Source organism: Rutidosis leptorrhynchoides, chromosome 10 (assembly GCF_046630445.1).
Source record: "Rutidosis leptorrhynchoides isolate AG116_Rl617_1_P2 chromosome 10, CSIRO_AGI_Rlap_v1, whole genome shotgun sequence".
In the NCBI taxonomy this organism is placed as follows: Eukaryota; Viridiplantae; Streptophyta; class Magnoliopsida; order Asterales; family Asteraceae; genus Rutidosis; species Rutidosis leptorrhynchoides.
In genome coordinates, this window is record NC_092342.1 from 292,305,534 (window position 1) to 292,325,948 (window position 20,415).

Here is a 20,415-nt window from a genome sequence, read left to right on the forward strand (position 1 = left end):
CCAATTGGGGTGACAAAGGGTTCATTAACCTGGAAGACAATTGCGAAGAAGGTGAAATCAATGAAACCGAGTCCCTCTCAGATATTGACTCAAATTTTGCAGGGGTTTGCGATGATGGAATTAATATTGAGGTCCAGACTCATAAAAGTCCACCTTAATTGACAAATGATTTAGCGATGTGATAAAGCAGTCGGGGAATTGGAGAGCCTCATCTCTAATTATGAGGGCAAAGTGTCTTGCTCGCTCTAAACACAAGGGTGCGAAATCGACCCAATCGAGGAACAAAAAACAGAACTCAAGCTCAAGCGGACAGATGCACGATCAAAGGTCATCAAAAAAGGAACGAACGGCTGGGAACCTTCGCTCAAAGAGGTCCAAGTCACATAGGGTGTTTGGTTGCAGCGGTCAGAATAGTGATGAGTCAGTAGAAGACAGTGTTGAACTCGGTGAATTTGCAAAGGATATCGGACTCGTATGGGAGGAAGAGCAGGTCTAATCTCCTCCTTACATATCTTTGTATTCTTTATTTATCATTATGAAAATCTTATCTCTTAATATTCGTGGGTTCGGGACCGGGAAAGATAGTAAGATTAGCGATTTTAGGAAACTAATTAACCGAGAAAAACCTGCCGTTGTGGCTTTGCAAGAAACCAAATGTAACCATGTAAATAATAAATGGGTCTCCCTAATCTGGGGTTCAAATGATTTCGATTTTATCCAAAAGGAAACGACCGGGATGTCGGGGGGTGATGATGTAGCGGAGGGGTACGTGATAGTACTATATTTTACTACGAAATACGTTACAAATTACACAAGTTTTAATTATTTATTTACAAAATGGATATACCTAAACCTTGCTACAACACTATAGGCAGTGTACCTAATCGTAGAGTAGTATAGTTTTTAGTAAGTCCGGTTCGTTCCACAGGGAGCGGGCTTATTGCACACTATATTTTTAAACAACTATATTTGTACAAAATATATAAATATATATATATATATATATATATATATAATAATATATAAAAGGGGGTTTACCGTTTAATGACCGGTTTGTCGATTTATATTTTAAGCGAAGCGTATAGTAAATGACGATATTTAACTAACAATATAAAATAAATAACATAATTAAAATGACAATAAATAAAAGTACGAGGAAATATGAAATAAAATATATTATGCTTATTTAAACTTCCGTAACCATGATGGTTGACGTGTTGATTTTAGTTTTATGCCCATGGGTTAATTGTCCTTTGTCCTGGATTATTTAATATGTCCGTCTGGTTTTCGTCCATAACAGTCCATCAGTCATAAATATAAAGTGCAAGTGTCCTCGTCAAATTATTATTATACCCGAAGTTAAATATTCCAACTAATTGGGGATTCGAATTGTAACAAGGTTTTAATACTTTGTTTAATGAATACACCAGGTTATCGACTGCGTGTAAACCAAGGTTTTACTACTTTGTTAACAATTACACCAATTACCCTTGAATGTAATTTCACCCCTGTTTTAATTATTCTAGTGGCTATTAATCCATTCCCGTGTCCGGTTAAATGAACGATTATTCGTACATATAAATACCCCGCCCATCGTGTCCGATTGAGTGTATATGGTAATTTATAGGGACGCCCAATTGTAGATCTTTATATTAACATTAACAAACTATCATTTAGTTAAACAAATATAAAGCCCATTAATAGCCCATAGTCTAATTTCCACAAGTGTCGTTCTTTTGTCCAAACCCCAATTATGGTACAAAGCCCAATTACCCAATTTTAGTAATTAGCCCAACATCATGATTACTTCGTTTTAAATAAGCATAATAATAACTTAAGTACGAGACATTAATTTAAAAAGGAGAACATAGCTTACATTGATTATTTATCGCGTAGTGTTACACGGACAGAGCTCCGACTTTAAAAACCCGTAAAAATAACTTTTTCATAACCCAAACTAATCTAATATAACACTAATCTATACTATATATACATATATATATTTATTTATATTATACTAGGGAGTATTATTATTATTATTCTTTTATATACGGAGTATTATTATTATTTTTATTATATATTTTACATGCAGAACTCGAGAGCTTTTATAGCCAGAACTGAAATTCACTGCTCCGCGAGTCGCGGCCATTTTGGCCTTCCAGCTCCGCAAGTCGCGGAGGTTCCAAAACCAGCCCACAAGTTCAAGATCCAAGGCTGCCGACGGTTTTTATTTAAATATATATAATATATAAATAATTTTTATAATTATTTATATATTATATTATATTTATATACATAGTAGACTCGTAATTTTTTTTCCGTTGTGTCGAGCGTTGAGAGTTGGTTCATGTACCGGTTCCGGATTTTCGAACGTCCTTGCGTACGCTGAGATATTTTGTACTTTGCGTTTCGTAACTTGTACTCTTGTCATTTTTAGACGTTCCTTATCAATAAATTGAACCTTTTTAATTGTATCTTGTACTTTTGAGCTTTTTGGACCTTTGCGTCTTCAATTCGTTGTTTCCGCCTTTTGTCTTCGCACTTATTTAATATAAATGAATATTACATGAAAATGGAACAATTGCAACTGAAATCTTTACATATCGGAGGGATATTGATACTAAATATATGTTCATTTGGAGCACTATCAAATATCCCCACACTTGAACGTTGCTTGTCCTCAAGCAACACAGTCTTGAAATAAAAACATACATGAATCACTTTTTTATTCATCACACTTTGTACATCAGTGATTTTGATATGGTGGTATAAACAATGATAGTAATGATAGAACCATGGTTAAAGGTGGGTGTGTCATCCACAGTTGCCTCGGGTTTAGGTCAACGACACTTGCAATCAAATAGCCGATTTACTTTCGGTTTCCAAAGCAAAGTGCACATTTGAAAGGCGGTTTACAGTCCCACATGACTATGAAAATGTAGATCCTTAAGGAAATTGGATCTTTATGAAAACATTTGATCTTTTGAAAATTCAATCTAGCTTTTACCCTAGATAAGTTTTCCGGAATAACCTTTCACCGGTGTTTGCAAAATATTTTTGTGGGTTGGTGGGTTTCAGATTTGAAAATTTTAGATCAAAACTTATGGTTTTGTGTCACCCACTTGCTAACCTTGTATTAGGAAAGCAACACGTCCAGTTTACTTGTCCCGTATATTACCTTTCGGTAAACTACCGTCCGGTTGTAAAGGAAAGCGATGAACAAGCAACTGTTAAGGCAATGTCCCGTGACATGCTTTTGATTATGGTCTTTAACGTGTCGGATGCAATACTATTCTTTGTAGGAGCAATAGTAAAGATCACCCTATAGTTTTTTGGTCTTGGCAAAAGGTCCTGTCTTCGACCAATATGCAACCACCGTTCTTACGGTTGACACCCGATTTGGTTCAGGTGACCTAATGAATTCCAGGTGAATTCCTAGGATTTTACGTTCAATGGTAATGAACGCATTGAAAATGGGTTTTCAGAAAACAAATCGGTTTTAATTTTGATCAAAATATTTTCTCGTTCAAGCTCGAGTTTAGATATCATTGAATTCCATGAGTTTGTAATTCTCAATCTTTAAGGTCAATCTCAAGGATTGAGTAATATCAGGCTTAAAAGCTGATTTTTAATCTTTTAAGGAGATTATCCTTTCTGGAGATCTGATTCATTAGTCTTATCAAGCTAATTTGCACGGTGTCCCCCCCATTGTACGAGATAAATCCTTCTCATGGTTAGGATAAATCTGACCACTTGGCGACCCTGTTTGATGCTGAGGTCCGTGGATTTCCTGCTGATTTTAGAGATGACTTTTCTAGATTTTTCGTCAACCTACAGCTGGTCTGGACGACAACTTCCTGACCTAAATCAAGAAGCGCGTTTCTTTTTCGAAAGACTTTACTTCCTTTTAATGATGGAATTGATTCATCGTGTAGATCCATCTTTTCTTTTCTTTCATCGGGTAAAATAGTTAATTTAGTCCAAAACAAAAGCACCTGTAATAAACCTTACAGAAACATGTGATAGATAGTTTTTAATTGAATAACTTGGCACATTCTCCCCACACTTAGTTTCTTTCTTTGCCTTTTTATTCTCCTTTATTCCATTTTAAATGAATTCAATCGTTTTAGGGTGTTTCTCAATTTATGTCCTTTCCGAGGTAACGATAATTTCGGTATTAACACCTAGTTTTCACCGTTCATAAATATATATAAACATGATTTTAAATTCATTTAGTTGAAAATTTTTCAAATTTTCATAAAATTTGGCAAATAAACCAAGTATAAACCCGAGAGAATTTATAACCCTTCCCCACACTTGAGATCATGCAATGCCCTCATTTGCATGAAATCAGACTATAATTATAAATTCATGAGGGTGATTAGTGTAGAAAAGTGATTGAAAATACCCAGTTTGTAATTACAAAGCTCGTCGAATGATAGATGGCGCGCCTCATCGTTCATTCCTTCTTTTGTTATTTCACACATGTGTTTCTTCAAAAACGGTTGCTTTTCTGAACTGTTTGCTAATATTTGAAAATGTGTCTTTTACCCTAATTGTGTATTTTTATTAACGAGTTATGCACTAACCCGAACCCCTAATTTAACGTTAAGTGGGGTTAAACTTCCCCACACTTAGCTGACGACATGTGAAGTCGGTAGAATAAGTTCCACGAATTAAAATAGTGAGCCAGTTATTTACATCTCGGGTGGTATAAAATATATTAATGGGTTTAAAGTTTAGACCCACCCGATCATCACTACTTAATTCTTTTTTAAGTGTAGCTTTTAGTAAATGGATATGTCTCTTTTCTGGTTCTTGGTCAAATGGATCGATATACACCGACATACTTATTTCTATAGGGTGGATAATTCCTAATATTTCCTTCCTTTTATTCTCAGGATCAAAATTTTCACCTCTATTACCCAATTGGGTGAAATTTGAGGTGTCATTATCTATTACAGCTTGTAGTTCATTTCCGGTGGATGACTCGTCTATTGAGAATATTGGGTTGGAAGGTTGTGGAATGGTGAAGTTCGGTTTGGCCTTGGGGGTAAAATTTTCAACGTTATCGTATTCCCAAGAGTACCAATTTGTTACCCTTACTTCTTCTTTATCCATTGATGGATCGATGATTTCGTCGGTAGAGGCTAATGTGTCGATATGTTGTGAAATTGGTAAGACTGAATAAAAAGTATCATCGGGATAGTTGGTGATTTCGGAGCTCTCGAATTCATCAAAATTCGATGATATGAGATTTTCTTGCACACGACTCCTCAGATCAACAGGTGTGTAGTCTGATAGAGTTTCAGCTTGCCGGTTTACAAACTCTCTCATTTGTTCATTTTGAGCATCAAGTTCTTCGAGTTTGATTTTCATATAATCTAAAGAATTTTCAGGCACATAATTTTCCTCGTCTACTGGTTGTTGAGTTTGGAAATATTCTTGGGAATAATCCCAATTTGAATTGTATTCTTCATAATCATTCCATTCAGGTTCCGTGGGTGCGTAATTTTCCATAGGAACGTAATAATAACATTCCCATGTTGAGTGATAATCTCTACAGATTTCACAACCAGTTATTGTTTCGTCATTCGTGATCCAAGATTGACCAAATGAATTGTCATCAACACTCGTTTGAGAGTATTGATTTAATTGATTTTGGATATCAAAAAGAGTTTCCATAGCCTTGTTTTCAAAATTTTCCATTTTATTGCGATGGCCAAATTTTAGCTACAATGTGGTGCATTTACTAATTATCCTATTAGTTATAAAAATAGAAAAACTTATATAAGTTGTCCAATTAATAGACTTTTCTGCTTTTGCCCACGTTTCGAATAGCCAAAAGATGCAGCAGGGAGCCAGAACCCTTTAAATCGGAAGCTCACAACTCAGCCACTAACAAATCCAACTATTACTACGAAGCAGAAAATTGTCAACGTCCATTAATTTAACCACTTAAATAATTTTTCTTTCCGTTTGAGATATTAGATAAGAAATAGAGAAAATTTCTAAGTCCTAAAAACTAAAGCGTCGAGAAATAAGAAAGAAAAAGAATGCGTGTCGAAAAACGTCGAAAAATAAAAATAAGAAAATAGCGCGTCGTAACTTAAAAGTCTAAAAATTATATCTAAAAAGTTGCGCCTAAAGGTCTAAAGGTAAATGCAATTTTATTCAGAAAACGTCAATTACTTAAAGGCACTAAAATCTATTTAAAACTAAAGCGAAAAACGGCGTCGCAAAATTCTAAAGCGCCTAAATTTTAATCTAAAGAAAAAGCACTTAAGGGATTTTACGGCAAAGCCTAAGAATCTATACATATAAAATAACTACGGAAAAACTAATTTTAAAACTAATTGCGAATGAAAAATATACAAAATATTATGATTACACTAAATAAAAGGATACAAATTACAAAAAGTGATAAAATTACTTATTTTTATATTTATTTTATAATAGTATTAATTTTTATATATAAATAAAACTAATTAAAATTAATTATTACTAATTAATTAAAATTAAAACTAAATATTAAATTAATTAAACTAATTAGGGTTTTAAAAATAATAATAATTAATATACTCCGTATTAAATGCGATTAGGGTTCCGTGGTCAGGTCTGCCAGGGCGGCTCCGCGAGTCGCGGTGATCCGTACCAGAAAACCTCCGCAAGTCGCGGAGATTGAAAAACGTGTTTTTTTTTTATATTGTTTTTCTAAAAATATATAAAAATATATTTATACAAAAATAAATTAAAAATATAGCATTTTGCCGAGTCCCCGGCAGCGGCGCCAAAAACTTGATGATGTAGCGGAGGGGTACGTGATAGTACTATATTTTACTACGAAATACGTTACAAATTACACAAGTTTTAATTATTTATTTACAAAATGGATATACCTAAACCTTGCTACAACACTATAGGCAGTGTACCTAATCGTAGAGTAGTATAGTTTTTAGTAAGTCCGGTTCGTTCCACAGGGAGCGGGCTTATTGCACACTATATTTTTAAACAACTATATTTGTACAAAATATATAAATATATATATATATATATATATATATATATATATATATATATATATATATATATATATATATATATATATATATATAATAATATATAAAAGGGGGTTTACCGTTTAATGACCGGTTTGTCGATTTATATTTTAAGCGAAGCGTATAGTAAATGACGATATTTAACTAACAATATAAAATAAATAACATAATTAAAATGACAATAAATAAAAGTACGAGGAAATATGAAATAAAATATATTATGCTTATTTAAACTTCCGTAACCATGATGGTTGACGTGTTGATTTTAGTTTTATGCCCATGGGTTAATTGTCCTTTGTCCTGGATTATTTAATATGTCCGTCTGGTTTTCGTCCATAACAGTCCATCAGTCATAAATATAAAGTGCAAGTGTCCTCGTCAAATTATTATTATACCCGAAGTTAAATATTCCAACTAATTGGGGATTCGAATTGTAACAAGGTTTTAATACTTTGTTTAATGAATACACCAGGTTATCGACTGCGTGTAAACCAAGGTTTTACTACTTTGTTAACAATTACACCAATTACCCTTGAATGTAATTTCACCCCTGTTTTAATTATTCTAGTGGCTATTAATCCATTCCCGTGTCCGGTTAAATGAACGATTATTCGTACATATAAATACCCCGCCCATCGTGTCCGATTGAGTGTATATGGTAATTTATAGGGACGCCCAATTGTAGATCTTTATATTAACATTAACAAACTATCATTTAGTTAAACAAATATAAAGCCCATTAATAGCCCATAGTCTAATTTCCACAAGTGTCGTTCTTTTGTCCAAACCCCAATTATGGTACAAAGCCCAATTACCCAATTTTAGTAATTAGCCCAACATCATGATTACTTCGTTTTAAATAAGCATAATAATAACTTAAGTACGAGACATTAATTTAAAAAGGAGAACATAGCTTACATTGATTATTTATCGCGTAGTGTTACACGGACAGAGCTCCGACTTTAAAAACCCGTAAAAATAACTTTTTCATAACCCAAACTAATCTAATATAACACTAATCTATACTATATATACATATATATATTTATTTATATTATACTAGGGAGTATTATTATTATTATTCTTTTATATACGGAGTATTATTATTATTTTTATTATATATTTTACATGCAGAACTCGAGAGCTTTTATAGCCAGAACTGAAATTCACTGCTCCGCGAGTCGCGGCCATTTTGGCCTTCCAGCTCCGCAAGTCGTGGAGGTTCCAAAACCAGCCCACAAGTTCAAGATCCAAGGCTGCCGACGGTTTTTATTTAAATATATATAATATATAAATAATTTTTATAATTATTTATATATTATATTATATTTATATACATAGTAGACTCGTAATTTTTTTTCCGTTGTGTCGAGCGTTGAGAGTTGGTTCATGTACCGGTTCCGGATTTTCGAACGTCCTTGCGTACGCTGAGATATTTTGTACTTTGCGTTTCGTAACTTGTACTCTTGTCATTTTTAGACGTTCCTTATCAATAAATTGAACCTTTTTAATTGTATCTTGTACTTTTGAGCTTTTTGGACCTTTGCGTCTTCAATTCGTTGTTTCCGCCTTTTGTCTTCGCACTTATTTAATATAAATGAATATTACATGAAAATGGAACAATTGCAACTGAAATCTTTACATATCGGAGGGATATTGATACTAAATATATGTTCATTTGGAGCACTATCAGGGGGTATGATGTTGATATGGGACGCCAACGAATTTGAGGCTGAGCATTCCATTATAGATAAATTCTTTATCGTGGTAAAGGGGGAAATGGAAAGGGAAGGGGGCTGTATCAACTATTTTTAATGTTTATGGTCCTCACGATGACTCTAATAAGAAAAAATTGTGGTCGGGTCTTGAAAATCTTGTAGGTGATCGGGACATGGCAACTGTTTTGCGCGGAGACTTTAATGAGGTTAGAGACCAAGCAGAGAGACAAAACTGTGAATTTATTGAAAGAAGAGCTAAGTGGTTTAATGAGTTTATTGTCAAAACTAATTTGATTGATGTACCCATGGGTGAAAAGAAATTTACTAGAATTTGTGACAATGGAATCAAGTTTAGTAAGCTCGATAGGTTCTTGGTCTCGGAGGAATTCAGTGTTTTATGGGACGAACTTTCTGTGTTAGCTCTTGAACGAAAACTCTTGGACCATTGCCCTATTATTCTTCGGGATAAAAATATTGATTTCAGGCCAAAACCCACAAATTTTTTTGATGAATGGCTGGATTTGGAAGGAGCGGACAAGGTAATACAAGAGGTCTGGGGGCAAACTCTTGAGGGTAATCGCATGGACTGTAACTTGCGAAATAAACTAAAGAACACGAGAATTGCTCTAAAAGAGCTGAGCATTATTTCCTTGGGGGACCTTGATAAGAAAATTGAAGAATTCCAAAAGGAAGTTGCTGAGTGGGAACTGTTAGCCGAAAACAGACAGCTGACAAATGCCGAAAGAGAAAAATGGCTTCTTTCTAGACGGAATTGGGTTGAGAAGGAGAAAATCAAATTGAACATGGTTAAAGAAAAATCGAGATTAAAATGGATCACCGATGGCGATGAGAACTCCAAGTTCTTTCACTCAACAATGCGTAGAAGATACTCAAAATGAAACATTCGGGGGCTCCACATTAACGGTGTTTGGAACGAAGACCCGACCGAGATAAAACAAGCGGTGTTGGATCACTTCGAGGCACTATTCAAAAAACAGATTGCGAGTATGAGAATGAAGTTAGCGGCGACTTTTAATGAAATTTCAACAAATCAGCTTACCATTGAACAAGCTGGTGCATTAGAAGGTATTTTCACCGAAAGCGAAGTTCTTGATGCTATAAAGGAGTATGGTTCCTCGAAAGCCCCCAGTCCCAACGGGTTTAAACTCAACTTCTTCAAGCGTCATTGGGATACAGTTAAACTTGACGTCCTCAAAGCGCTCAATTGGTTTTGGGAAAGAGGCAAAATCTCGAAAGGTTATAACGCTTCCTTCATTACTTTGGTCCCTAAAAAATCTAACCTGCTGTGCCTAAACGATTTTCGTCTGATAAGCCTAATTGAGAGCTACTACAAAATGCTTGGAAAAATCCTTCCAAACCGAATTAGGAAAGTTATTTTAACTCTCATCAGTGACGAGCAAAGTGCCATTATAAAGGAAAGATACATCCTCAATGGAGCACTGATCGCGAATGAAGCTTTGGATTACCTCCGAAAAAAAAGGAAAAAAAAGTCTTATGTTTAAAGTGGATTTTGAGAAAGCCTTTGATAGCTTGAGTTGGGGTTTTTTTATTGGAGATAATGAAAAGCATGGGATTCGGGGAAAAATGGAGGAAATGGATGTTTGCGTGCTTCAAATCGGCTTCCGTCTCCGTTTTAGTCAACGGTTCTCCCACTCACGAGTTTAACCTGGAGAGAGGGGTACGGCAAGGTGATCCCCTGTCACCCTTCTTATTCATTATAGCGGCGGAGGGTCTGAACCTACTTGCTAAGAAGGAAATTGATTGTGGACTTTTTAGAGGTGTCGAGATTGGGGCGGATTAAGTGATAGTTTCTCACCTTCAGTACGCGGACGACAAAGTTTTTTGGGGGATTGGAGTAGACAAAACTTTTGCAACTTAATGAAGCTTCTTAATTGTTTTGAAAGAGTGTCGGGCCTTAAGATTAATTACCAAAAAAGCCTTGTTTTTGGAATAGGAGTGAGGAAGGAGTAGGTAGAACGAATGGCCCGTCGAGTAAATTGTAAAGTTGGCGAGTTCCCGTGTACTTACCTTGGGCTACCTATCGGACAAAACATGAGTCGGGTCGAAAGTTGGAAACCCGTGATAGATAAATTCAACTCGAGGCTTGCGGATTGGAAAGCAAGAACGGACTCCATTGGTGGAAGGTTAACGTTAGTTAAGTCGGTTCTAAATAGTTTGCCGCTATACTACTTTTCTCTCTTTCGTGCCCCGTTGAGTGTCCTTAAAAACCTAGAGAGTATACGTCGAAACTTTTTTTGGCGCGGGTCGGGTGAGTGTTAAAAATTTCGTGGGTTAAATGGGACGAGACTATTGCACCATATGAAAAGGGTGGACTTAACATTGGTTCGCTTAGAGGGAAAAACATTGCACTCTTGGGAAAATGGTTTTGGAGGGCCAAAATCGAGTCAAACTCACTTTGGGTTAAAGTCTTACAAAGTATCTATGGGTCTAACTTGCTAGTCCTACCTTCTGGTCCTAATAAGCCAAAGGGGAAGAGTAGCACTTGGTTGAATATTGTATATGCAGGAAACGACATCGGGAAGATCGGAGTTAACTTTAGCACCTCAATGATAAAGCAAATCGGTGATGGCGGTACGACGAAATTCTGATCTGACCCGTGGCTGTCAGAGATACCCTTAAAAGACGTCTTCAAGAAACTTTATCTCCTTGAAACTGATTGGGAAACTACTGTTCGTGAAAGAATTCAGTGGAGCAGCAGCAGCAAATCGTGGGAGCTCTCATGGTGCTGGAGCCGACAGCTTATAGGACGCGCACTTGATGATTTACAACAACTATCTAATTTAATTTATGCGTACGCGAAACAGGACAGGAACGATGATGTTTGGTATTGGAAACTTGCATCTAATGGTTTATTTACCACAAAGAAACTTTCACAGCTCATAGATGAAGAATTGCTCGAGGTAAATTGCTCTAGTCAAGGAACGCTCAAGAATAGATTAGTGCCGGCGAAAGTAGAAGTATTTTTATGGAGAGTTTTGAGAAAGCGGATTCCGACTCGGGTTGACTTGGACAAGAGAGGGATTGACCTCGATTCCGTACGATATCCATTATGCGACGATGATGTGGAGACAATCGAGCATTCCCTTATCTTTTGCAAACACACATTTGACATATGGGAAAGGGTTTATAAATGGTGGGGGTTGGGTCCGGTAGCAAACTTAAGCATTAGCGAAGCTTTTCGGGGGAAGAATAATTGTTCGATGTCTTCCTTAGGTTCGAGTATTTGGCAAGCAACGGAATGGACGTGTGCATACTTGATGTGGAATAATCTCAATCAAAAGGTATTCTCAAATAAATGTTGGAGCGGAGCAATGGCCTTAATGGAAATTCAACTCAAGTCCTTCGTGTGGATTTCATCTCGTGTCAAAAACTTGAAGATCGAATGGCTAACGTTGTTAAACAATCCGAGTTTGTATCTTATGTAATTGTATCGATGTTTACGTTGTGTGGGCTCTTTCTGTATGTAATGGTGTAGTGGTGAAGTGCCTTGCATGTTGCATCCTCTGCAACTCACCTCACTGTTACTATAGGTTTCCTGTACTAGCAACTTGTTTAGTATTCGTTTCGTGTATGTATATGGGTCGGGCTCCCCTTAGCCCTTCGAGTAATAAAAATATCTCTTGCTGTTTGAAAAAAAAAAATGAAAAAAATATAATGAAAACCTTTAAGGTTGTATTAAAGAAATAAAATGTACAAAAAATGATGGTACTTTTTGTTGGTTATTTCCGTGAGAAGAGTGATTATTTTAATTGTACAACAAAGTATAGCATGTTCTAATTTTTTAATAACAACCTAAGAGTTGTCATTAGAAAGTTCAAATGAATATATATATATATATATATATATATATATATATATATATATATATATATATATATATATATATATATATAGAAATTCTCTCACATCTTTAATCTTTAATAACTTAATACTCCGTATTATATACAGTACTAGTATTTCACAAGTGTTGATTTTTCACTTTATTAAATTAAGATAACCAGTGTGGTGATATTTCACAAGTGTTGATTTTTCACTTTATTAAATTACCTAATAATAATAATAATAATAATAATAATAATAATAATAATAATAATAATAATAATAATAATAATAATAATAATAATAATAATAAAATTTTGTTGCGTACTCAACGAAATACAAAACACAAATTTTACTGTGACGATATTTTATTTTAACCTACTCGAGTTACATGTATTTTTTCTTTTGTAATTTGTTTTCTTAAATGCTAAATGACATTACGTTATAAATAGTCGATATATGGTCATAAAAAACAAGACAATGTGGTTCCTAACTTTTACTTAGACCTTTCACCTTTGATTTGACATGTGTTTTTCCTATGATAGTGTGTTGTGATATGCCTTCTCTAACAACCTTATCGGATGAATTTCTCTTGTCTTGTTGCTTCTCTCAACGAAAGTTACTCTCCTTCCGTTTACCTTCTCCCAGTTTCCTTCTCCTCTCAGATAGTGGCGTTTAGGGTTTCAGGCTTGTTCTCCTGTTTGTTTATGTTCCGGGGATGAGATTTGTATTTTTCAATCGGAAGCCCTCTGGTTTGTTGCTTCCTGGAACTCTTAGGACTGTGGTGGGTTTTGGTTTTCTCGGGTGTAGTCGGGTGATTTTTGGTTCGGGCTTTAGACGAAGTTTACGGTGGATTTTGGCGTGGGTTATGGGTTTAGGTAGGTGGTGGAGGCCACTTTCGGTGACATTTAGGATTGTTTTTTAGTTGCCTATTGGGCTCTAGTTTTCGACTTGCCTTGCGAGCAGATCGAGTAATCTCGACGCAACAACATGCTTAATTTGCAAGTTGTTCGAAGTCGTGCATGGTGAACCTTCGTAACCATAACGCGTTTTCCAGGTTGTAGATCGTTTTTACAATGTTTGTATTGGTTGCGATGTTTTTTTTCTTTCAAAGTTTAATAGTTTTAGTGGCCGGTCAATGTATTTGAATCGTGTAATAGAGTCTAGACATTATAGTTTGTTAAAGTAAAATGTTGGATCTACATTAGATCGCTAGATCTCCACAGTTTGTAATTTCACAAAATCTCCTAGTAGAATTTAATTTAGTTTATGTATTTTTGACAAATTAAACAAGACAATGTGATAAATAACAGACTAAATAATGTCTGACACGTATTTATTTTACAGGCATGTTTACGTATTTATTTTGTTCACGTCTCATCAAACTTACAGTCCCATTTATTATAACGTAACTTTACATGCCAATGGGGCTTTGCCTCATTGGTCACCATGTTAACATGGTGTTCGAGGAGACCAAGGGTTCGAGTCTCGGGGGGGGGGAGGGGGGGGGATTTTCGTGAATTAACTCTAACCACTAACATTGCCTTTCAAAAAAAAAAAATAACGTAACTTTACATATATGGTACACTTGATTTATCATCTTTTTACAGATTTCGCATTTCCTAAAAAACCCTGTTCATGTTTAGTCTAAAACTAAATTAATGTTTCAATGTAACTTGTAAGGGTATAACGAGTAAGATATACTCGTATTTTATAAGATACATATAATTTCTCGTCCGTTATTTAGTTCAATATCTCACTACAAGAAAACTGAGCTTTAGTGACGAAGGCTATTGGTCACTGATAACACTAAAATGATCACTAAATCAAGTTAGCGACCAAAATAGATTGATCACTTCTCGTCACTATAGATCCGTCATAAAATATTTTTAGAGACCAAAATACCAAAATTGGTCACTATAGTGACCATTTGTTTGGTCACTAATATCGTTTAGTGACCAATTTAGTGACCATTTTTTTAATTGTAACTAAATATCATTATTAGTGACCAAATATTGAGTCGTCACTAAAAGATCGTCACAAATGAGCAGTTTCTTGTAGTGTCTCATAAATGTTTAGTACGTCGTAAGACCACATATACTGTAATCCAAATCAATATCTATTCCCCGACATACACGCATTGCCTTTTATTTCATCGTGGCAATATATAAGGAAAACGTGATGGAAAAAATGGCGGAAAGTGTAAACTATTAGATCACTCATCATGCATAGATTTTTCATAAAAAATACTATTTATAATCTACGAACAGCGTGAGGTTTAAAGATCTTAGTATTTAGCTCTCCGGTCCGGCTACCATGAATACTCGATGGACATGATGACATCAATGGGGTGGCTAAAAGGTTAAGTCCACCATTGATGACGTTCGTCGATCGATGGCCCCGTAAAGGTTGTAGGTTACCGTCGAAAGTGACTGACCTGTTAACCTTGAAGATGAGCGATGATGACGTTGATGATTTACCTAACTAGAATTATAACACCCCGCCAAATTTCCATCTGACGGCGTGTTAATCGTAGGTCCCACAGTTAACAGTTACGCCCTCTATATGAGACGTTTCAAAGCAATCGCATTTAATTTTATTTAAAACAGTTGACTTTCAAAACATAAGTCAATAAATCCCAAAATAAGTAACACTGTTGTGATCGTAACCACAAGCCAACATTATTAAACAGTTGTAAAAGTTTTAAATGCGATAGTAAATAATGTCTTTAATAAAGTATGCTGACTCCACGGCCAGACCAAACATCAAACACAGCGGAAGTCTACCTCTTAAGGACCTGAGAATAAAACACGCAAAACAGGTCAACAATAATGTTGGTGAATCTACATGTTTAAAATAATGTAACAACATCTGAAAAATAGTTATCAGAAAATAGTTCAAGTTCATTGACCACGAGATTTTACAAGTACAACTCCAAGTTGCGAAACGTTTACATAATCTATGAGCACCTGAATACTAGCAATGACCAGAGTATAGAATCCACTACACTCCCTTTACCCCATAAAGATGTTATACACTTGTTCGAGTGTATCTAATGTTCAAAGTAAATGCGCCACGGTTAATATTGTTTGGGCGAGGTTTGTCTAACCTAACAGATCTGTCCATCTAAATTGTGCTTACCCGAAGGTAATAAAAATATTCAAGCTAGGGGCTTTGTGAACAAATTCAATATGTATAATAAGTACTCGTGTCAAACATAAAAGCATTTGTAAAATGTAAATGATCAGCGTGTATTCTCATCCCAAAAACAGTAAGTAAAAGTGGGACTGTAGACTCACCTTCGATAAAGCTCGGATTGAAAAGTAGACAAATAACTTGTACGGATTAGTGCCGAGTAATGCAACCTAAGTATACGTATTTAGGTTGGTCAACATATATGTCTTTTATAATAGTGGTTTCATAGAGTAAGTTGTCTTATTGCTCGACTCGACGCGTTTCAAAGTAAAAGTCAACTAATTCATGCAAGTCAAACAAAGTCAACCAAAGTCAAACCAAAAGTCAAACTTGGTCAAAGTAGTCAACTAAAGTCAACATCAGTAGGTTCATGTTAAAAGTTGGTCAACATGTCAAACCTAAGTCAAACAACACATTTTAGTTCATAAATGGTCAAGTATGCGATCACAGATTATCGTTATGCATAACGTTTATGTACATGTAGCAAACGACGCATAATATCTCATAGCACGTAATTCATGTTAACATGGAAAACTCCAGATCACAAGTTAACTCAAAATCAATTCCAAAAAGTCTGGCCAGGGTCTCATACGATGTCTACAAGTCGGGAATCAGAAGGGGTACATTTATGGTTTACTAATTCAGGATCTGACCGCGCACTGATCTCGTAATGGCTATAACCGGAGCTAAGGACATGCAATTAACGCAAGGTCAGTGGCCATGGTTCAAGGACAAGTCAAACAATCATATATCCGAATATGAGCAACTTTGGTTTAGCCAATTGGTACAGTTTATTCATTCAAGTTGGATGTTCAGTTTCAGCTCAATTCAGAAATTACCAAAAGTATGGCCCTAGTGTGCACAATGCATAAGGTTTCAAAGGTTGCAAAAAACTAAACATATATATCACATAACATATAAAGATTCATATCGCAGAAGCATTCATGTTAATTCACAAAACACAAACCACATAGTACAAATCAGAGAACAAGTGGCAGATTCGATCCTAGTTTAGCTAGTCACTTTCGTATGCATTTATTCGAAGATCTAGATACAATTAGACCATTATATCTCATGAAAAGTGAAGTAATTTTTGTGTACATTACAGATATGAAAAGCTATAATCTCAGAAGTCAATACATTTTAGCATACAAGTCCGTTTTCATGCATGTGCTGGAAAAATCTACATTTTCATTCGATTAGGCATATCACGAGTTTTACTCAAGCAAATGACATGATATCCTAGTGTAACCTGAGTGTTTCTGAATTATCAATCCAATGGTAATCAACACATAAGCCAATTCGTGACCCATCAATACCAGTTTTCTGATCAAGCATAAAAACACAACGATAATTCAAACGGTCATAACTTAAGCATACGGAAACGAAAATACGCGAATCCAAAGCCTAAAATTATTAGTTTTTAAAGAGGTTTATGATTATATCATAACATTATAAAATTGAAAAGTTTAAGTTTCTGTTAACACAAAAATCATATTCGTGATTAAACAAAAACACAACAAACGAACAAATTAACGCGAGTAATGACGTACACACGAATAGCCATGAGCAATAAGACATCTAGACTATGAAATCATCAAAAAAAAATCAGATTTTAAAAGATTAGGGCTAGAAAAATTATACCCTAGATCAAGCAATTGTTGGTAGGAAAAGATAGAGCGTTGCGTGTAGATCGCGAATACATGTTTAATTTTGTGATCAAGCAACAAGATGATGGTGATTAGAGATGATGAAGGTGGCGATGGTGAGGATGTTCTTGGGCTGCTAATCGACAGAAGAAAAAAAAGAGAGGGAGAAGAGGCAGAAAAAAAATTAACTGCATTATATGGAAACTAGTGTTTTAATCTAATCTTAATTACATGTTTCAAAATTGGCAAAACACCCCCTACCCATGAGGGTCACGAATTTGAGCTGCAAAAAGGGGGTTCCCGGAAGTTTGGTTTCTCCTATTATGGCCACTAAAAGATTACATGCAACCCTGCGAGTTTCGGTGACTTTTACGGTACGTGATAACGATTAAAATTGCGAACGATGTACTTATAATAGCACAAGGATAAATAAATTATTACAAATAATAATTACAAATTAGGATGACATAAGAATGCCCTTGTGTGATGATCCGTCCAAATCCCTTTTGGACGAATACATCATTCATCGATTTCACAGTGAGGTACTGACCTCTACATGATACGTTTTGTAAACATTGCATTCTTTTGAAAAGGGACACCATAATTGAATATCAAATTCCAAGGTTTTTGACGTTTGATGATTTCTACATATAGACAATCACCGTAAATAATAGTTTACAATACTACATCCGTTGATAATGCAGTCAAAATAAGATACATGATGATGATTTTGTGAATGCAACGTTTTCTCGAATAAAGCATGTATAACTCCATGCACATAGCTTGTATAACAGATAAGCAAACAGCGGAAGACTTCTAGGAACCTGAGAATAAACATGCTTAAAAGTGTCAACACAAAGGTTGATGAGTTCATAGTTTTAATGTTGTGCATAATCTGTATATAAAGGTGGATCACAAGATTTCAGTTGTTTCATCCAGAAACGTTTATCAAAATATTCTACAAAATTGAGCACCCTGGTAACTAAACTTCAACGTTATAATAAGTACCCCTGTTTTAACATACATGCAACCAACATGTACAATACACGCAATCCAACGTGTATTAAACTCAAATAGTATACGTCTGTTTTATAGTTCAGACTTGGGTTTCTATACCTGGAACAGATGGGGATATCAAGCCCTATGGATCCATATTCCACTACTCGCGCCCAGCAGTTCTTATAACTGGCAGTTACTAGTTATCAAAGCTAAGGGATTTTCTGTTCAAACTCATTGTAGAATTTAGTATGTACTTGTATCCATTGCGTTTAAAATAAAGTGCATGTATTCTCAGCCTAAAAATATAGATTGCAAAAGCAATTAAAAAGGGATCTATAAACTCACCTTAGCCGCACATAAGGTCATTCACCGAAATGTGACCGAAACTCGGAATGCAAAATAACCGTAGATCTCAACCTAGAGAACATATGTTGGTCAATACATGTCTAACAAGCTAGGTCAGGTTAATGGTCCAGAATTCGTAGATATGAATTTCGGAATGAACATGGTTAATGTTCTAAGAAGAAAATTGTAATGGTACGATCTTGATTTGCCAAATTACCAGAATACCTTGGAAAAGGCCGAATCATCAAGAAAAATATTTTCTTGATATGTTTAGAGGTTAAGTAGAATACAAGAGTCGTGTAATATGGCACATGATGACGTTATGATTTGTGAATCATCACGTTCCATTTAGAAACTCAGCATGACTTACTATAATATAATCACGTTGATCAAGTGTCATTATATTATACTAACTCATGCTTCAATTCCCAACACTACTTCAAAAACATTCATACTTTAAACTCGAAGGTTTCAAAATTTAGAAACTAAAACAGTTTTCTTTATGATATGATACAGATAACGCGAGGAGATAAATGATTTCAGATAAGAATAATTATGAAAATATCTTCAGAAATATCAAGGATATTTATAATGAAAGATATGATGATATCTTAGAATATCTAAGATCAGAGGATGATGAAGAATATTATCCGCAAGGGGTTTAAAGTAAGGAGTAAGGTATTCGCTAAAGACTTCAGCAGACACTGAATCATTTGGATTCTTTGAAGGTTGATTTAGTCGTTGTGATTTGTCCACAGCCTCCTTCATGGTTTGCTCAATCCGTTTTCCAGTTTCAAACCTTCTCTTTTTCTGAGCTTTGCCAACACACTATTCTTTATCATCAAACTTTTGACTGTTAAGGTCGTTTACAGTTTTTGCTACTTTTTCAGCATTCAAAGTTATCATAACCGAATTGTCGGTTATTAATCTGAGGTGTTTTCAAGAGTTTGAAGGGTTTGAATGAAGATTGTAATTGTCAAGATACATATGATGTTCTAGAATTTTGAATGATACAAATATTTTTTCGAGTTTTATGAATATAAGTGACGTTCTACCACAGTTTTGAAGTCAAGGTATAGCTTTGAAAGATGTAAGAATCTAAGAGTGATGTTTTCTGTTAAATTTTGGCTTGGATTCTGATTTTTCAAAATCCGAATATGTAATCAAATTTAGATGCGAATGGTTGTTTCGATTTCTATGAAAGAATGTATATTGTTGTGAAAGTAGTGAGTATAGTTGATGATTTGCTGAATCAGAATTGAAAATTGTAACATATTAATTGTGAATTTATATATCTTTCGGGTATTACCTACCCGTTAAAAGTTTCACAAGTAATATTTTGTGCCAGAAAATTTTATTACAGTCTTTATGAAAATATATGTATGTATATTTTTTCAGATGTAATACAGATTTAATGAGTTAATATCATATTAAGCTCATTTGATTTTCGGCTGGATTAGAAATGAATAATCTCTAAAACATTAAAGATTTAATAATTTTCGCGGAGTATTTCACTAATGTAATCAATATTTCGTTATTCAGTTTTATTGATATTTCCTCAGTGAATCATGTTGGTGCTCATGGAACTCT

General features: G+C 34.9%; 1 protein-coding gene across 1 annotated transcript; it reads left to right on the forward strand.

Annotated features, from left to right (window-relative positions):
• Positions 1–535: 535 nt before the first annotated feature.
• On the forward strand, positions 536–9,675 carry LOC139871152 (uncharacterized). Its single transcript, XM_071858890.1, has 2 exons — positions 536–765; positions 8,832–9,675. The coding sequence occupies exons 1-2, from the start codon at positions 536–538 to the stop codon at positions 9,673–9,675; spliced, it is 1,074 nt and encodes a 357-aa protein (XP_071714991.1).
• Positions 9,676–20,415: the final 10,740 nt, after the last annotated feature.